The 17,050-nt window shown below is 64.7% G+C and overlaps 1 protein-coding gene across 1 annotated transcript in view; it reads right to left on the bottom strand.

The window, feature by feature from the left end:
* Positions 1-1,891: 1,891 nt before the first annotated feature.
* ESPNL (espin like) overlaps positions 1,892-17,050 on the bottom strand; it is a 28,928-nt gene continuing 13,769 nt past the window's right edge. Inside the window, exons 6-10 of the mRNA XM_043573378.1 lie at positions 15,504-15,635; positions 8,735-8,846; positions 7,382-7,494; positions 6,448-6,642; positions 1,892-4,936 (exon numbers count right to left, since the gene is read on the bottom strand). Coding sequence (XP_043429313.1) covers positions 3,335-4,936; positions 6,448-6,642; positions 7,382-7,494; positions 8,735-8,846; positions 15,504-15,635 — 2,154 coding nt within the window. The 3' untranslated portion in view covers positions 1,892-3,334. The remainder of the gene's footprint in view (positions 4,937-6,447; positions 6,643-7,381; positions 7,495-8,734; positions 8,847-15,503; positions 15,636-17,050) is intronic.

Raw genomic sequence — 17,050 nt, 5'->3', positions numbered from 1 at the left:
TGCCTCAGGACCTGTCCTCAGCTGGCACCCAGGGGTCAGCCGGATCGCAGTCATCTGAAGGCTGGACTGGGGCGGGAGGCCTCACTTCTTGCCTGCATGGGCCTCTGTTACCTGCACGGCCGCAGGCTTTCCCCAGAGAGAAGGGAGCGACGAAGATGGGAGTCTTCATTACCCACCCGGAAGCAGAGCGGTCCTTTCCGCCCTGTTCTGCAGCCCAATCCGGGAGGGATACACAGGATGTGCTATCAGGACGGGGGGCCCTGGAGGCCCTCTTGGAGGCTGGCCTCCACAGCTGCATTTGTTCACTGTTCCTTTCATATGAACTTCAGAGTCATTTAGAGGGAGGAGGAGGAGGAGTGGGGGAAGGAGGGGAAGGAGGGGGAGGAGGAGGGGGGAGGAGGAGGGGGGAGGAGGAGGGGGGAGAGAAAGGGGGAGGAGGGGGGAGAAAGAAGAGGAAAGGGAAGAGAGGGAGGGGGAAGAGGGGAGGAGGAGAGCGGGGAGAGCCGGGCTCCGCATCCAACCTGCACGTGTTGGCGGCAAGGGCGGCATCTCTAACACAATCACTCTAGTCCTGAGAAAGGTGACGTTCCCTCCCCACTTTGGCACAGCCTCGTTTTTCTTCGTATCTGTCCCGCACACATTGACGGGGCCGGGATGGGGTTTCCTTTCCCCGGTGTTTTGCCAGCTCACTGGGAAGCTCGTGGGCTTGGCCCTGGTCTGCTCGCCTCACTGAAGTCTGCAGCTCCGCACGCCTGTATCTGGGCAATGGGGGTTTCGCCAGCTGGTCGACAGGCTTACGGGCACCGAACAGGCTTGGAGCCGACAGTGTGGCCTTGCTGGGGTCAGCCCGACTCCGCAGGGATCACCTGCTCCTCCCAGGGGAACTGCTGGTGGGCTGGGGGTTTCCAGGCCGCTGAGCATCAGAATCGCCTGGAACGTCTTAAGGACAAAAACGGCTTTCCCAGCACCGGCCTCGGCTGAGGGACCCAGAATTCCTGGGGCTGCTCCCGGGACGCTGGGCTTCTGTACAGCCCATAGGAAGCAGAGTCTGCAGAAGGGCATCTGGGGAGTCGCCCCTGAGAGCCCAGCACAGGCGCCGCGCCCTCTCCTTCTTCCCAGGCCTCAAAGCTGGGTCCCAGCCACCACCTCACCCCGCTTCGGGCAGTTCCACCGGGACCCCAGGTCTTCCTGGAACCCAGGATGGTTGTGGGGCGCCCCCTACTGGCCTTGGCCCAACCCCACCCCAGGGACACTGAGGTCCCAAGGCCCTGGAGGGACTTGCCCAAGGCTACAGGGAGTGAGCAGGGATCCCCCAGGTCAGGTGGCCCCCTGCGCAGTGCTGTCCTGAGCACCCGGGGCCAGCACCCCCTGAGGCCAGGTCTGTGTGCACCGCGCACCCCCTCCCGGCCCCCTCCGTTGCCAGGCCCTCGAAACAACAGGGTCGTGCAGGCGGCACGAGAGGATGAGGGAGACATCAGAGTGTCGGCCGCCTTCGGCCGCCAGGGCTCCCCAGCCCCACCCTCAGAGCCGCACCCCTGCCGAGTCTGGACGGCAGTGCCTGGGGACCAGCCGTCATATAGCTCCGGTGGTCACACTCGGGGACCAGGAGCTTGGAGTTGGCGCCCTGCTCATTAGAACCTGCTCCACCGCAGGACAGAGACGCCTCCCACGTGGGACTCAGTGCACCCTCTCCATGACCCCCGGAGAGGGCAGGTCAGCACCACAGCCCATTTTACAGATGAGGACGTGGAGGCTCTGTGGGGCTGAGGACGTTGGCTCTCGTGTCTGGTGGAGCTGGGGACAGGGGGCTCGGTGCTCACCCAGTGCCAGGACTCTCTCAGGGCACAGGTGGCTGTCCCCTCGCTGTGGGCACGGGAGACAAAAAGCACAGTGAAGGCCGGCCGGGAACGGGGGTCTTTATTCGCGAACTCATGCGTGGGCCGGGTCCCAGGGAGGGCACAGAATCTGAGCCAGCGGCTCCTCCCCCTCCCCCCTCCCCTGGGCGTCCGGCTGTGTGTTCCATCCAGCAGTGAGCCTGCCACCCACCAGGCTCCGCAGGGAGGCGAGGACCCTGCAGGGGACCTCTGTCCCAGGAGGTGTGACTGCAGGAGGCGGTTCCCAGAGGAAGGTTCCGGAAACCTCCCTCCCCCCCCCCCCCCCCCACTGCCTGCTGGGGCAGGCACAACTGTCCTGTGCTCCTCCCCCCAAGCTCCCTTCGCTCTGGGCCAGCCCTCCTCGGGCCCGTGGCCTGGGTGCGGGCCACCCTCCGGGGGCCAAATCACATCCACGGCCAGCCATTCAGAGCTTGTCCCTAGAGCCCCTGGTGCCATGTTCGCTCAACACCCTGCAGCACCTGGGCTGTCCTCTGAGGGAGGAGGGTGCGGGTGACACGGGAGGGGGGGGGCCACACAGGAAGTGGCTGTGCCTCGGAACCTTCCATCTGTATGTTCTCTAACAGCGCACATCTGAGGGTGGGGTGACAGCCGCCTGTGCCCAGAGTCCCCTTCAGACACTGGTTCTCTGCGAAAAATTCCTTATGTCCCCGCTCCCCCGAGCCTGCAGGGGGGCCCCGTCGCTGCCTTGGGCCGCGTGGCCAGGGCGGCTGGTCAGCTGGAGGAGAGGACAGGAGGCCCAAGGGAGGCTTCCTTTCGGGGCCCGGGTCCTCTGGAGCGCCCCGGGGGGAGCAGGGCACAGCAGCAGAACACGAGTCTGTCAGCGGGGCCGTACTGACCGGCGTGGGCCTTGTCTCTGACCCAGAGAATTCGGGAAGGCCTGACGGGAAAGCCGCTGGCCCATCGAGTCCCGTTCTCTCCAACCCCCAGCTCCGTCATCTCACGGACCGGACGGAGACAGAGGCCTGGGGAGGTGAAAAGGCATGGCCCAAAGTCGGCAGGAGGCAGGCAAAGGCTGTGGCAGTGGCCGGAGCCACCGGTGCTGGAGATGCGGAGGGGCGTGACAGCAGGCAACTCAGCCCTGGAAGGAGAGCCCGCAGGGAAACCCGGGCCGGCATCCCAGGGGCCCGGAGGACACCCGGGCAGACGGCCTGGGGCTGGAGGGCAAGGCCTCTAGCCTCAGGGCCGGCTGGGAGGCAGAGAGGGCTCCTCGGTCCCTGGTGAGGATTCTGAAACTGAAGCTGAGTCGCATAGCGGGGGGTGGAACCCGGCAGGGGTGGGACTGGACGAGGCCATCGGCACACCGAGTGAGTGTCGTGTGGAGTGTCGGCCAGCCTGGCCTCGGGGCCCACCCGGCCACCAGGTGGGGGGCAAAGGAACCAGCAGGGAGAGCCAGAACCCCTTCCCACGCCCCACTCCCAGAGGCAGGCTGCCGGCCGGTCTCACTCTCCAAAGCTGAACATCTCGGCTTCTTTCTCCTTCCAGAAGGCGAAACTGCGGTCGATGTAGCCACAGATGTCCTCGCTGTTGAAGCTGCCCCGCTGGCAGCCAGACCCCGGCCTCTCCGCGGGGGGCTCGGCGCTGCTGCTGGGGGCGGCGGCGGGGGGCAGGGGCCCCAGGGGCGTCAGCCCCGACTTGCGGCCGGGCTCCGCGTCCCAGGCGGGACCTCGGCTGGAGCCGAAGAAGCGGGCTTTGATGTCCTCGAAGCCGTCGGTCCAGGCGCGGCGGCCGGCGGCCACCTCGTCGGTCACGGCCTTGTGGAAGGCGCGCACCGCGTCCCAGCCGTGGGCGCCCAGGTGCTCGAAGACCTCGAAACACAGCAGGTGGCGCATCTTGCGCTCCTCGGCCGGCAGCTCGCACTCCAGGAGCCGGAAGTAGCCCAGCATGAAGAGGTCCAGCGTGAGGCCGCCGTAGGGCACGGGCGCCCCGTCCACGTGGGGCAGGAACTGCTCGGGGGACAGCGGCCCACGGGGCCGCCGGCTCAGCCGCCGCAGCTGCCGGGCCGGCACGTGTGCCATGATGGCCTTCCAGTTGCCCAGCAGGTGGGCGATGACGTGGCGCTGCTGCCACAGGTGGCCGAGCCGGGGGCCCTCGCTGGGCGGTGGGGGCGGCAGCCCAGGGCCCCCCGCCGCCGCCTCCCGAGCCGGCGGCGGCGCGGCGCGGTGGGCCTCCAGGGTCCTGCAGGCCGCGGCCTTGAGGGCCGGCGCGTAGGCCGACTTCTTCCAGTGGCTCAGGAAGAGCATCACGATGCGCTCCTTGCGAAGGCTGGCCAGGTGGGCGCCGGGCGCGGCCCCCGCCTCCGACGGGGCCTCCTCGCAGCCGACGCCCGAGTCGCTGGCCTCCTCTGCGTCCCCCGGCGCGGGCGCCCCTCCCGCGGGGCTGCTGTGGGGCTGCGGGGCTGCGGGCCAGCAGCCTCTCGGGCACCGCCCGGGCGGGGCCCCCGGCTCCCAGGGGCCCGGGTTTGGGGCGCAGGACGGGCCCGGAGCGGACTCGAAGTTGCCGCGCAGTGATCGCACGGACACGCCGCACTGCTGGATCTCGCGCTGCGCCTCGCTTCTCGGGGGGCCGGCGGGGGCCTCCGCGTGGGCCTCCCGCGGGGGCCTCCCCTCGCCCTGCACCAGCCCGTTCATGCCCTTCAGCAGCAGGGACATGCTGCGCACCAGCCGGGCGACGTGGCTGCACCAGAAGGGCAGGGGCTGCTCGCCGCGCTCCGCCCCCGAGGCCCCCGAGGGGCCCTTGGGCTCCGCCGCGGGGGCGGGAGCCTCCTCACCCTCGGGGCCGGGCGCCCGGGGCAGGAAGCGGCTGTGGACGGTGATGCTGACCAGGGGCGCGGGCAGCAAGGCCTGCAGCTCGGCCGCCAGGCGGCCCAGCTCGCTCTCGTACTCCTGGCAGCGGCGGCGCAGCTGCAGGTCGGCGATCTGCTTCTCCAGGTAGACCAGGTCGTCCTCCGTCAGCAGCTCCCCAAAGGGGCCCAGGATGGCCTGGTGCGTCTGCGAGTACCGCCAGGCCGCCTGCTCCGCGGGGCCCTCGCTCCCGCTGTCGCCCTGGAGGCGGGGAGGCCGGCTCAGCAGCGGCCCAAGCCGAGCCGAGCCGGCCCCCGGTGCTGCCACGGACCCGGCCCAGCCCCTCAACTCCAGCTGGCCCTCGGCCGGGCTTAGAATAAACCGGGAGGCTGGCCGGCCCCAGTCCCGAGTCTGAGGCTCCGGGCAGCCACTCTGCCCTCTGGGCGCCCCGTCTTTGCCCTCAGAACGGGGTCCCTCTGCTCTGCTCTGCCACGCCCACATCCTAATCTCATCTCCTCAGCGTTCAATCCAAAGGCTCTCTCTCCTCAGACCCCTCCCCGCCCCTCCCGCCAAGCTCCGGAACCTTCTGCGGTTGGGTGGCTGCTTCTGGCTCTCTGCTCTGGGCTCTCCTGCTGGCTGCCCTCCCCTACCCCCGGCGCTCAAGGCCTGTGGGACAGGGACCCCGAGCTGGCCCCCTCTGGGCTCTGTGCCAGCCCGATTACAGCTCAGGACCCCCTGGGGGAGGAGCCCCATTTCGCAGGCGAGGGGCCTGAACCACCACCTGCTTTTGCCCAGAGGCCTGGGGCTGTGTGGTCCCGGGCAGTGCTCTGCACGACTAAGTTCTGATTGCAGGGCCCAGCGGGCCCAGAGCACGGAGCAGAGCCTGCGCCGGAGGAAGCGGACAAAGCCGGATCCCTCCAGGGTTAGGACTGGAGCTACTGTGCACACGACAGCTAGGGGGAGCCCGCTACTCTGCTCAGATTCCCAAAGGCTCCCCAAAGGCCTGACACTGAGCAGTCCTGTAACATCCGCCCGCCCGTTCCCTCTCTGACCTCGCCTCTGTCCGTCACACCTCATTCACTGCACTCAGAGGGACCAGCCTCCTCCTGGTCCTTGGGCTGCCCACTCATGCCTCAGGACCTTTGCACTTATTTTCTCTCTGCTTAGAATCACTTGTCCCAAATTCTCGCAGGGCTCCTCTCTCCTTCCTTTCTGGCCCCTGCTCAAGGCCACCTCCCCAGACAGGCTGCCCCTGAGCACCCGTATGGAATCGTCACTCCCCTTCCCCCTGCTCTGCTTCTCTCCATGACACGCGGAATCACCCTCCCTGCCCCCCACACCCCATCAGGTGCCCAATCACCCTGTCTTCCCTGCTGGAACGTGAGGGCTGGGAGCGCAGGGCTGGTCTCCCTCACTGCCTAGAACACGGCCTGACACGAGGTAGAGGTGGGATAAAAATGGTTACATAGAAGAACACGTGGAAATAACACCTCTAACCAGGGGAAGAAGTTCCCAGCTCCCTGATCTGGTTCAACTTCATCGTCTGGCAGAGGAGGAAGCTGGGGCCACAGAGGGGCACGCAGTGGGGCGCCCGGTCGAGGTGTGGGCTCAGGCCCAGCATCTTCCGCGTCCACCTGCCAGGACGGAGCCTTCTGCCCCGCCTCCACTCTCTACCCCTTGGCCCCGCCCCGCCCCACCCCTCTCCGGCAGGTCCCCGCCCCCTTCCCCGCCCCGCCCCCTCTCACGCCCCGCCCTGCCCCACCGGGCTCCACCTGGGACTGGGATTCGGGGTCTGCGCCCAGGCGGGCTTGCAGCTTCCGCACCATCACCTGCCGCTTCCACTCTGGGATGGGTCGGCCGCGCTCGTCCTGCGTGGGCACCAGCCAATCGAGGTCGCCCGAGGGCAGCCTGTCCAGGTGCAGCGCGGCCAGGCAGTCTGGGGCGTCCCCCGCCGCCATCTCCTCTCCCTGTGCAGACTCGGGTAGGTCACTCAAGTCCCTGAGGGGACCTCCCCCCCTGCCCCGGGACCGGTGGGGAGGGCCACATGGGGTGAGCAAGGCCCAGGGAGGAGGGGGTGGGGGCAGGCCAGAGAAGGGTGGGGAGACCCAGCCTGGTAAACGTTGGCTTCTGAGGGCAGGGACCCCTGGTGTTCTGTGGGATCCAAGTATGTGAGTGGGGCGATCTCTGACTGAGAGGAGCAACCCCGAGATTCTTCCCTTGTTCTATATATGGCAGAAGAGGTTGCCATGTGGATAGGCAAACTCATTTGGAGAGCAGTTACATAGGGAAAGTCTGGTGGCCAACTCTGAACTGCAGGACTTGTCAGAGCCTTTAAAATGCTGTGTGCCCTATAACTCTCCAAGAGGGACAGCACCATGCAGCATTTCCCAAACTTGCACCGGACATCTCAGGGGCTGAGAGTTCCTGGCACCCTTTCAAGGAAGGGGTGGGTTGGATTTATAAAGGCCACAGGCCCAGAAAATAAAGGAGAGAGAGGAGCTGGCCTCCTCCAGTGGGTCCTGGGCTGGGTGGGAGCCCCTGAGGAGGAGGGCAGTAGACTCCAGGCCCACCCCTCCGCCATGGACAACTGCATCTCTGCCCTGGAAGTGACCTGGCTGGGCCACACAGATACTGATGAGAGGCCAGGTGAGCTTGGGGGGTTGGCTGGGGGGCCTTGGGAGAGGGACGAGGAGGCAGGAGGCGTACCGCGGGGACGGCGGTGGCGTCGGTGGTGACCCTTGGGGGCGCTGTGCAGGTTATCTGCTCCCTCGGCGGAGGTGGGTCATGCTGGTCAGGCCAGGCTGGGCTGGGAGACTCTACTGCGGGGGAAGGGAAGCAGAGTCAAGGGGCTTCCCGAGAAGGCAGGGGTGGGGGGTAGAGAACCCAGGATCTAGGGCAGAGCTGGTATTCCTGAAGGACTGCTAGACTTGCAGCCAAAGTTGCAGCCAGCCCCCAACAAAGCGCCCGGGGACCCGGGGTGCTGGACCTCTGCGGGCGCCTGTGGGGCTTTCCAAGCCTGGCCAGTTGGAGAACCTGAATTTTAGCCCCTCACCCGCCCCTGGAAGGAGCCGGGGAGGGCACAGGGTGGTCTGGGGACCTAAGGCAGCCCCTCCCAAAGCATGCCAACACGCACACCAGGGCCACACCCTGAGCGAGAAACAGGTCCTGCACCACACACACACACACACACACACACACACACACACACACACACACGCACACACTCCTCCGTGGGACTGTATAACCACCACCCACTCCACGAGATGGTGCTAACCCTCACAAATGTGGGGCCTGCTGAGATTTTTCGTGTTCCATTTCATTTTTTTTAAATGTATATTTATTTTTGAGAGAGAGAGAGAGAGAGAGAGAGAGCATGAGCAGAGGAGAGGCAGAGAGGGAGACACACGTCCGAAGCAGGCTCCAGGCTCTGAGCTGTCAGCACAGAGCCCGATGCGAGGCTTGAACCCACAGACTGTGAGATCGTGACCTGAGCTGAAGTCAGGCGCTTAACCGACTGAGCCACCCAGGCGCCCCTCCGTTTCAATTTTTGGTAGGACGGCCCTAATTCTCTAACAGTCAGCGGCCTGCCCCTGCCAGTCCGTGGACATCCCACCTGCCGGGGGCTCCAACCAACAGCAGCAGATCCAGAAGCGGCCTGGGCCCCGGTGACCTGACCTTTGAGATTTACCTCTCTCCGGACAAGCCAAGGCCCAGGGAGGGAATGAGGCTGCCCAAGGTCACACAGGCAGGACGTCCGGGCCCTGGGGGCTCAGAGCTCACAGAGGGACCCCGGAGGGCTGCGCAGGGGGCCAGTTAATTGTAAGCGTCCATTACGGAAAATGTTGATCCTCCCTTTAAAGAAGCAACCCAGACAGTAATGGAAATTTGGGAGAAGCTGGGGGCTGGGTGGTGGGAGGGATGACCCCAACTGTGTCCTGGAGGCCTGGCTGCCTGGAGTCCACTGCTCTCCCAGCCCCACCCCATCAAAGGACCTCAGAGGCGGGGCCAGCAACACCCACTCCCCCGCGCCTACGGTCCAGGCCAGTCTGGTGTACTCACAGGTGGGGCTCCTGAAACCCGAGCCCCTCATTCCATCCTCCGGGGCGCGCCTGGCAGCTGACAGTGGAGGAGGGGGAAACGGTGGTGGCGGTGGCGTCATCAGGAGTGGCACCTGGGGGTGGACACGGACCTGGTCAGCAGGAGGCCCCAGTGAGCCCTGGCTTGGGCCGCCGCATGACTGGTGGGGTGGAGGGGGCATCCGGCAGGCTGGCCGTGGCCCAGTCTCCCTGGCGGGGGAGGAGGGCATGTGTATCTCGGAACGGGGCTTGGAGAGGGTGAAGTGCACAGGACTGAGGTTCTGTCCTCCCGTGTCTGCCCACCCCTCCATGCCTGGTGACCAGGACTCCTCGCGCTCCCCATGTACTTGTCTCAGTGCCGTCACTCACCGTGCCCCCGCATATGGCCACCACCACCGGCAGGTGAGCCCCCCCATCTAAAGGCCTGGCTCAGCCTTTCTCTGGAACCAGCTTAACGTGGCAGCTCCAGGTGCTGGGTCAGGGCCAGGTGTCCAGCCTGTGCTTACCTCTCTCTGGCCTTGTGAGACATGCGTGCACACACCTGCACCCGTGCACATGTGCACACACTCACACATGCGTGTGTATACACGTGCATGCACACACGCATGTACACAACCCACATGCACACACACGCACATACACACATATATGCGCGCCCACACATACACGCTCATGTACACGCAACCCCCCTCCCTGACCGTCCCGGACTTCCGTGCTGAGACAAAGTGCCTCGAGGGCACCCCCTCTGAGAGGAGAGCAGAGTCCCCACCAACGGGCACAGAGGGAAACCGAGAGGCACTTGGAACACTTCTCAGAGCCACAAGCAGGGGCTGTGGGGCTGTGGCCTCACCTCAGAGCAGTGGGGTAGTGCCCAGGCCACCCCCTCCCCAAGGCCACTTGGAAACAGAGATCACCGAGTTCAGCTCCATGGAGCTTGGTGGTTGGGGAAACCCAGGCCCGGCACTGCAGGGGCACCCCAAACTCACCCCCATAGCCTGCCCCATGTCCAGGGCAAGGCACAGAGCTGCCTCTGGCCACCTCCCCCGCCTCCAGCACTGACAGGTGGCAGCCGAAAGAGCCTTTGACCTGGAGCTCTCTCCCCAGCTCAGCCCTGAGCAACCTCAGCTTTTGGGACCGACTGACGGAAGCCAAGACTTCTGGGCCAGCTGACTAGCCAGCAGGAGACACGGGGCGTGCACGCCACTCTAACAGCACAGGGGTGCCAGCAGGGGGACAGTGCTCACCTCCTTGCCCCCTGCGTGTCCCTCCTTCGGCAGCAGAGAAATCACTTTTTGGTTTAAAGATGAAAGTTGAAGTCCGGCCGACGCCGTCTCTTAGACAGCAGACCTCGGGGCCCCGGGCCGCGTCAGGGAGGCCCTTCTGACGCCTGATTGCCCCGGCTCGCGTCTCCAGCCAGTCGGACCACAGCCGCAGCCCCCTCAGCACCCCACCCTGGCCGTCAGACTGGAGCTCCTCACCCCTCCTTCCGCAGGCAGCGGAGGCTGGACACGCCTCCAGTTGGGGCTGCAGAGAGCCCCGAGCAGGACAGAGGACATGGTTCAAAACAGCCCCACGTGGGATGTGTGGCCTGTGGCCGGAGGGTGTCTGGAGGGTGTGGCCCATGTCACAGCGCCGTTTGTTGCTCTGCTGTCTCTGTCTTAAAATCCTTAATCATTTTGGGGGCGCCTGGGGGGCTCATTCGGCTGAGTGTCCAACTTTGGCTGCAGTCATGATCTCACGGTCTATGGGTTCGAGCCCCACCTCGGGCTCTGTGCCGACAGCTTGGAGCCCAGAGCCTGCTTCGGATTCTGTGTCTCCCTCTCTATCTGCGCCCCGCCCCTGCTCATTCTCTGTCTCTCAAAAATAAATGTTAAGAAATTTGTTTAAATAAAAAAATAAATTTCTTAATCATTTTTGAATAAGCAGCCCCAAATTCGTCGTGCGCTGGCCCTGCGTGTGATACAGCTGGTCCTGCTGGAGAAACCCCTGGGTCACTCTGAGTGTCCCCTTGCTCACATCCTGATCCCACCTCCCTGCGAGGAGGCACTGACTGACCTCAGCTCGGCGGTGCCCTCAGGAGAACCCCTGACCTTCACCCGAGTGTCTCCAGACGCTCCATTGCTCTCCTGTCCAGGCCCCGCGGCCCACTGTGGCCACTGGAAAGGGACACAGCCTGAAACCCCGTCTGCCTGGCCACCACGCACCTCACACCTCAGTCCTCGCGGGAATCCGTGTGGAGATCCCGGGAGCCCCGGTGGGCTGGGGTGTGTCCGCCAGCCCCCGGCCCGGGAGGACCCGCAGAGACAGGCTGGGCTGCGCACGGGGAGCTGCAGCCGTCCTGGGGCTGTCAGGACCTGTGGCAGCTGCCGCCCCGGGGAGAGCAGGAGGTGTGGCATTAATATTTGAAGGCGGAGGTATCGGGTGGCCAGGCGGGCTTGGGGTGGCTGTGGGATCCCTTACCATGCACCTTAACCCTCCACGGTGCAGGGGAGCAGACCCTCTGGGGATGCGGGCGGGACTGAGATCCCTGGGTCAGACAGAGGGATCCTCTGGTACAGAACCCCTCTCCCACAGCCCCCCAGGGAGCAGACGGGGAGACAGGATCAGAGAGGGCAAGGGGCTTCCTCAAGGCCCCAGAGCTGGGATGTGGGAGGGCTGGGATCAGAATCTTATTTGAGCCCCTAGTCCTTGCTCCGGGAGGCCCTCGGATCACTGCTCCTTTGGTCCAGGGGCATCAGCACTAGAGGAGGAGGCAGATGGGTGGGCCTCGGGGGGCGGGGCGGGGGGGCTGGCGCTGGCTGGGTCTCGCGCACTCTTTCCACGGATGCAAGTTCTGGCTGCATTTCTAGGGACAGACCCAGAGGAACCCTGTTGCTCCCAAATAAAATGGGGGTCCCCCAGGCTCCACCATCCTTCCCCCACCTCCTGTGTGCCCGGTAGCCATCTGGGCCCATATCACATCACACTGGGACCCAATAAAACATGATGCTTGCCCTCTGCAAGGTGCATTGGACCCGGGACTCTTGTGCCGTCTTCCAGCATCCACGACACAGACGTCTGCTGGCTCACGACCTTCAGGCAGGGTTGAGTCAGACCCCAGACCCTGTGGCACAGCTAGAGAGCCTGGCCCTGTGGTCTGACGGAGGACGGCTGAGTCCCGGGGGCGCCCGCACCACAGGGTCCCCCTGCTGCCCGGGGCCCCTGCCCCGCCAGGACTCCCCCTGCTTCCTGCCCCTGCCTGGGAGCCCTCGGCCCCTCCGCTCTCAGGGGTGGGGGGCACAAATCTCCCCACCCCCTGGAGGACTGCGGACTCAGCTCGGGCCTCTCAGGCAGGGGGAGACGAAAGAGGCCGGCAATTGGTTTGAGGCCGAGGGAAATGGACTTGGCCCCAGAGTGGCACCTACAGCCTGGGAGACCTCGGGGCTGAATCCTGCTCTACCCCTCACCAATGAGAAGCGCTGGGGAGCCACTGCCTGGGCCTCGGTTTCCTCGCCTGTAAGTCAGGAAGATGAGGAGTTACGGGGGGCGCCTGGCAGGACCCGGCACTGGTAGGGCTCGGACCTGATCCCCGTGGTTACCCTGGAGAGGCGCTCACCCCGAGTTCTAACCAGGTCCGCTGTGCAGCTTCCCAGGTGGCGGGAAAACCAGCATCCTGACTAAGCGAAGCTGCCCGGAGCCGAAGGAGCACAGATACTGGGTCCCGACCTCTGTGTCCTGCTGGCAGGACACGACTGTCCCCGAACCGGGCAACTGGCCGGAGGCCGGCAGACATCTGGGCCTGGGCTGGCGCCCTTCCTGCGGCCTGCTGTCTTTTCCTGTTTTCGGTGAGATTTGAGCAATGCTGTGCCCGCCATGCATTATACATAGAGGACAGCTGTGGCGAGCAGGGTTACAGGCCTGTAATGCCACCCGGGCGGAGAAAATCATGACCCACAGATGGGTGCCGGACACCGGTCACCATGGCTGAGATTCAGTTACTGGCCGCACAGCCAGGCCCCACCTCTCCCTGGAGAGGAGGCTGTCCGAGGGAGTCCCTTGCCCCCTCTGGGCCTCAGTTTCCCCAGCCGAAAGGAGAGGGTCCTAGAGTCCTTCTGGACCTAGGGGAGGGACTTAGCCCCCACCATGCATCTCCTCTGCCTTCACAAGGCTCTTCAACCCTGTTTTACAGATGGGAAAACTGAGGCTCGGAGATGCTCAGAACTCGCCAGTGCTACCCAGCCAGAAGGAGCCACCCCAACCCCGGAGGGAGGGAGTACAAGGCTGGGGGTGAACAGGACAGTCCGGATGCTCTGGAAGGTACTAGGGGGCTCGCCCCTCCCCTCCTGGAGGGCCGTGCTCGCCACCTGAGGCCGCTGTTCATCAGTGCCACCAGGACTTCACTCACACCCGGCCCTGCAGCTGCCGCCCCTGGAGCCCCTGCCCCACCCAGGTCAGAGAGGCCCAACCCCTCACTGTGCAGAGCGGTGCCTGAGAGCCAGGAGGGCAGACAGACCTGGCCCAGGCTGAGGTGGGGCCTGGCCTCCCTGAGCCGTGGGCAGGGCCTGCCTCACCACCACCAGCCCAGTCTTGTCCCCCGGGCCACGTCTCTGGAGACCCACGACCTCCCCGGGGCCAGCGCAGGCTGTCCTGTGGTGCGGAAGACGACAGCTTTTGCCTCTCCTGAGCCCAGCACAGGAAGAGGCCGGCACGGCCACCTGTGGATATTGCGTTTCCATCAATATTGCATTAGGCGCACAGCCCCCACTCCCGGGCCCCGGGGCCCACAGCTGACACCCTGCCCTCCCGTGGGGCCAAGCCTGCGAGCGCGAGGCAGGCGGCCTGGGAAGGGGGACATGCCAGCCACAGGCGAGGGACTGGCCTGCTGCCCTGGGTGCTCAGCGAGGCAGAAGGGAGGCTCCGGTCCTCACCCCGAGTCCCACACGGGCTCCCCCAGCTCCCCGCAGACACAGCAGTGAGCCCGGGGTGGGGGGGCCATACGGTCAGCCCAGACTGGTTGGGGGAGCCCCAAGAGACCAGAATTCTGTCTCGAATCCTATGGTGATACCTGGGAGACGGCCAGGGCAGCAAAACCCCCCAGCAGCTTGGGACGGGCCGGTTCTCCACGGCCCGGGGAGTCAGGAGACACCAGAACCCCCGGCCCCCAAAAGAGCTGGGCAAAGAGGCCAGGGGTCCTGGCAGGTGTGCTGGCACCTGGGGATGGAAAGCTGAGTCAGGGTCGCTGCCCCGACAGGCTGGGGACGGGCCGGGGACCCCACCCTGAGGCCAGGCGGGACCTGCTCCCCGGCAGCCGAGCAGCGCCCACCCCACCTCCTGATCTCACCTTCCGGGTTGGCCCCAGGAACCACACAGGGACCACACAGGGGCTGCGAGGGTCCCTGAGGGCCGGGACACTCCTGGCTTGTGGCCTGGGAAGCTCCGCCCACTACACCGGGAACCTGCCGAGCCTGACCAACTCCTTGAACCCGAGCCCAAAGGCAACATACATACATCATTCCGCAAATAAATTACTTCAAGCAGTAAGTTCTCGTTTCTCAAACCACAACAGCAGGGCACTGACATGTGCCCCAGGGCACCCGAGCTGCCCCGAACCGCAGCGAGCCTGGGTGTGGGTTTCAGGTGGCGGTGACAAGAGGCTCCTGGCAGGGGCCGGGTGAGGACTGTCCCACAGGCCCAGGGCCAGGGAGGCCTGCAGCTCTGCCTCAGTTGGTCCCGGATGCTCCTGAGGGAAAAAGAGGCACAGCAGCAGTGCCACAGGGAGACCTGGCTTTGGGGGGCGGGGGCAGCTTCCCCGGTGGACCTCAGGCTCTCACCCGGAAATGGGGCCAGGTGGTCCCAGGGACACCTTCCGAAAGGGTGGCCACTAAAGGAAAGTGGCATGAGCTGTGGCAGGTGGGGACTAATCTGTCACAGCAACTGCCTTGGGCCTGGAAGGGGGGAGGGATGGGCGGGAGGGACCCGGGGTGCCAGGCTCCATGCTGACCACACCGCTGACCCCAAGCCACCTGTGTGCCCGGCCCCACCCACTCTTCATTCAGCACGCGCTTGTGGTGGCCTGCCATGTGCGGGGGGCTGGCCCAGCAGGATGCGTGGGATCCTTGTCCCACGGATGGGGAAATGGCTCGGTGGGGTGTGGAGCCACGAGGGCCACGCCGAGATGGGGGCACGGGGCTGGAACCTGCTGCCTTCTGCCTTCTGCCTTCAGGACGGCCACGGGGCTGGCACCTCACCAAGGACCCAGGGTCCTGCTCCCGCCCCCAGGGTATCCTCAGTCTGACAACGTCACCCCACAGGAGTCCCGGCCAAGGTCCAGCCACAAGCCCAGCCCTGGTCTCGGCCATAGCCCTGGCCCCTGTCCCGACCCGTCACAGCCCCGGTGGGAGCCCCAGTCATGGCCCCAGTCACAGCCCTGTCATGACCCCAGTCATGGTCCTTATCACAGCTCCGGTCACAGCCCCGGTCCCAGTCCCAACCTCTCTCGCGGCCCCTGCCATGATCCCTGCCATGGCCCATCACGGCCCCTGCCACAGCCCTGCCACGGCTCCAACACGGCCCCGTCACAGCCCTTGTGGCTGCCCGGCCCCGGCCCTGGCCCCCGGCCAGCTGACTTGCGCCGCTGGCTCGGTCCCGGCCAGGCCCCTTCTCCTGGGAACAGCATGGCGTCCGCAATGAGCTTTGTCTCTAACTCGGCCATCAGGGCGGCAGGAGTCCCATCACCCCAGGCCCCGGGGACGGACGAGGACCGTGGAGCTTACCGGCCGGGCGGCCTCCTGCAGGAAGCGGGCACAGTCCCGGTGTCCGTGGTAGTCGGCCAGGTCGGCTGCCGTGCACCCATCTTTGTCCCGCAGGGAGGGGTCCACGTGGTGAGAGACCAGCGTCTGGCAGCACTGCAGGGAGGGGGCACATGAGCGACCGCTGGGCTACCTGCCTGCGCCCACGGCGCTCACCAGGTGCGACGGAGAGACGGCACCGTGCCCGCCCCATCTCACCGGTGGGAAACCGAGGCCGCCGACAGCCGAGGGACTTGCCCAAGGCCCTGCCGCCATTCACTGCAAGGACAGGGCTTGAACCCCCGCACCCCACCAGCCAGCAGCACGCCCTCGTCCCGGACAGAAACCGAGGCACCCGCAGTAAGGAACTGGCCAAGGGCTCAGCCGGTGAGCAGGCGGTACGGCCAGCATGGGGGCTCGGCCCTGCCCTCGTAGTCCATGCCCCCGGGCTCTAAATGCAGAACCGGTGTCCGTTTCCACAGCAGCGCTCAGAGGTGTGTATCATTCTCATGCTTAGAAACAGGAAAACGGAATGATGGCCGATTACTGGCAGATTCGTGAACAGGGGTGGGTGATTCCAGAATGACCGAGGTTTAAGTCTGCAAATCTGTGAGGTGGCTGTGCCAGCAGCGGAACAGGCGGGTGGATGGATCCCATCAGGGAGCAGAGAAACAAGTCCCCAAGGACAATGTAAAACATGGACTAAATGTAGAAGCCGCCTTCCTAAAGCATCACGTGGGTAACTAGGAACCAGGCAGGCTCAGGAGCCAGGGAATATCTGGAGGGATGAACCCACCACTCAGAGCTGTCTTTGCCCCTGGGCGCCTGGGGGGTGGGGCTCAGTCAGTTAAGCACGGACTCTTGTTTTGGCTCAGGTCATGATCTCACGGTGCGTGAGTTTGAGCCCTGCACCGGGCTCCATGCTGTCAGTGTGGAGCCTGCTTGGGATTCTCTCTCTCTCCCTCTCCCTCTGGCCCTCCTCCACTTGTACTCTCTCTCTCAAAACAAACAAGTAAACTTTAAAAATGAAAAAAAGAAGAAGAACTGTTTTTGCCCTAAGAGCACGCTGACACAGGAGAAACGGTTATCTTTGGCAGCCTCGTGGGACTAGGGAGACCAGCCAAAGCTCACAGTCTTCCAAAGATGAGGGCTTGACCTTCATAGAAGAGGTAAACCAGAAGTCAACCAGCCCTCTGCTTCCCATCACTTGGTGGTCCAAGGAACCTCGAGCCTGGAATGTGGCTGAGATCCTGGGCTTACAATTCCCATGTGTGTCCAACAGGCAGAGGGAAGTAAGATATCACCCAAGGCCTCACATGACTCCTACGAATTATTTTTCAAATATAAGTTCCAGCATACAGTCAGACAAGATCAGGAGCACAAAGAAATAAGACACCAGAACCAGAACTAGAAGATCCAACCGGCAAGGAGATAGACCCACAAAGACCTGGGAACCCAATAGATAGAACACAACTGTGCCTCCTAATTTCAAGGGAATAAAAATCGAGCTTGAAAATGTAGGCATGGAATTA

This window comes from Prionailurus bengalensis, chromosome C1 (genome assembly GCF_016509475.1).
Source record: "Prionailurus bengalensis isolate Pbe53 chromosome C1, Fcat_Pben_1.1_paternal_pri, whole genome shotgun sequence".
NCBI classification, from domain to species: Eukaryota; Metazoa; Chordata; class Mammalia; order Carnivora; family Felidae; genus Prionailurus; species Prionailurus bengalensis.
This window is presented reverse-complemented; position numbering and strand designations above follow the sequence as displayed.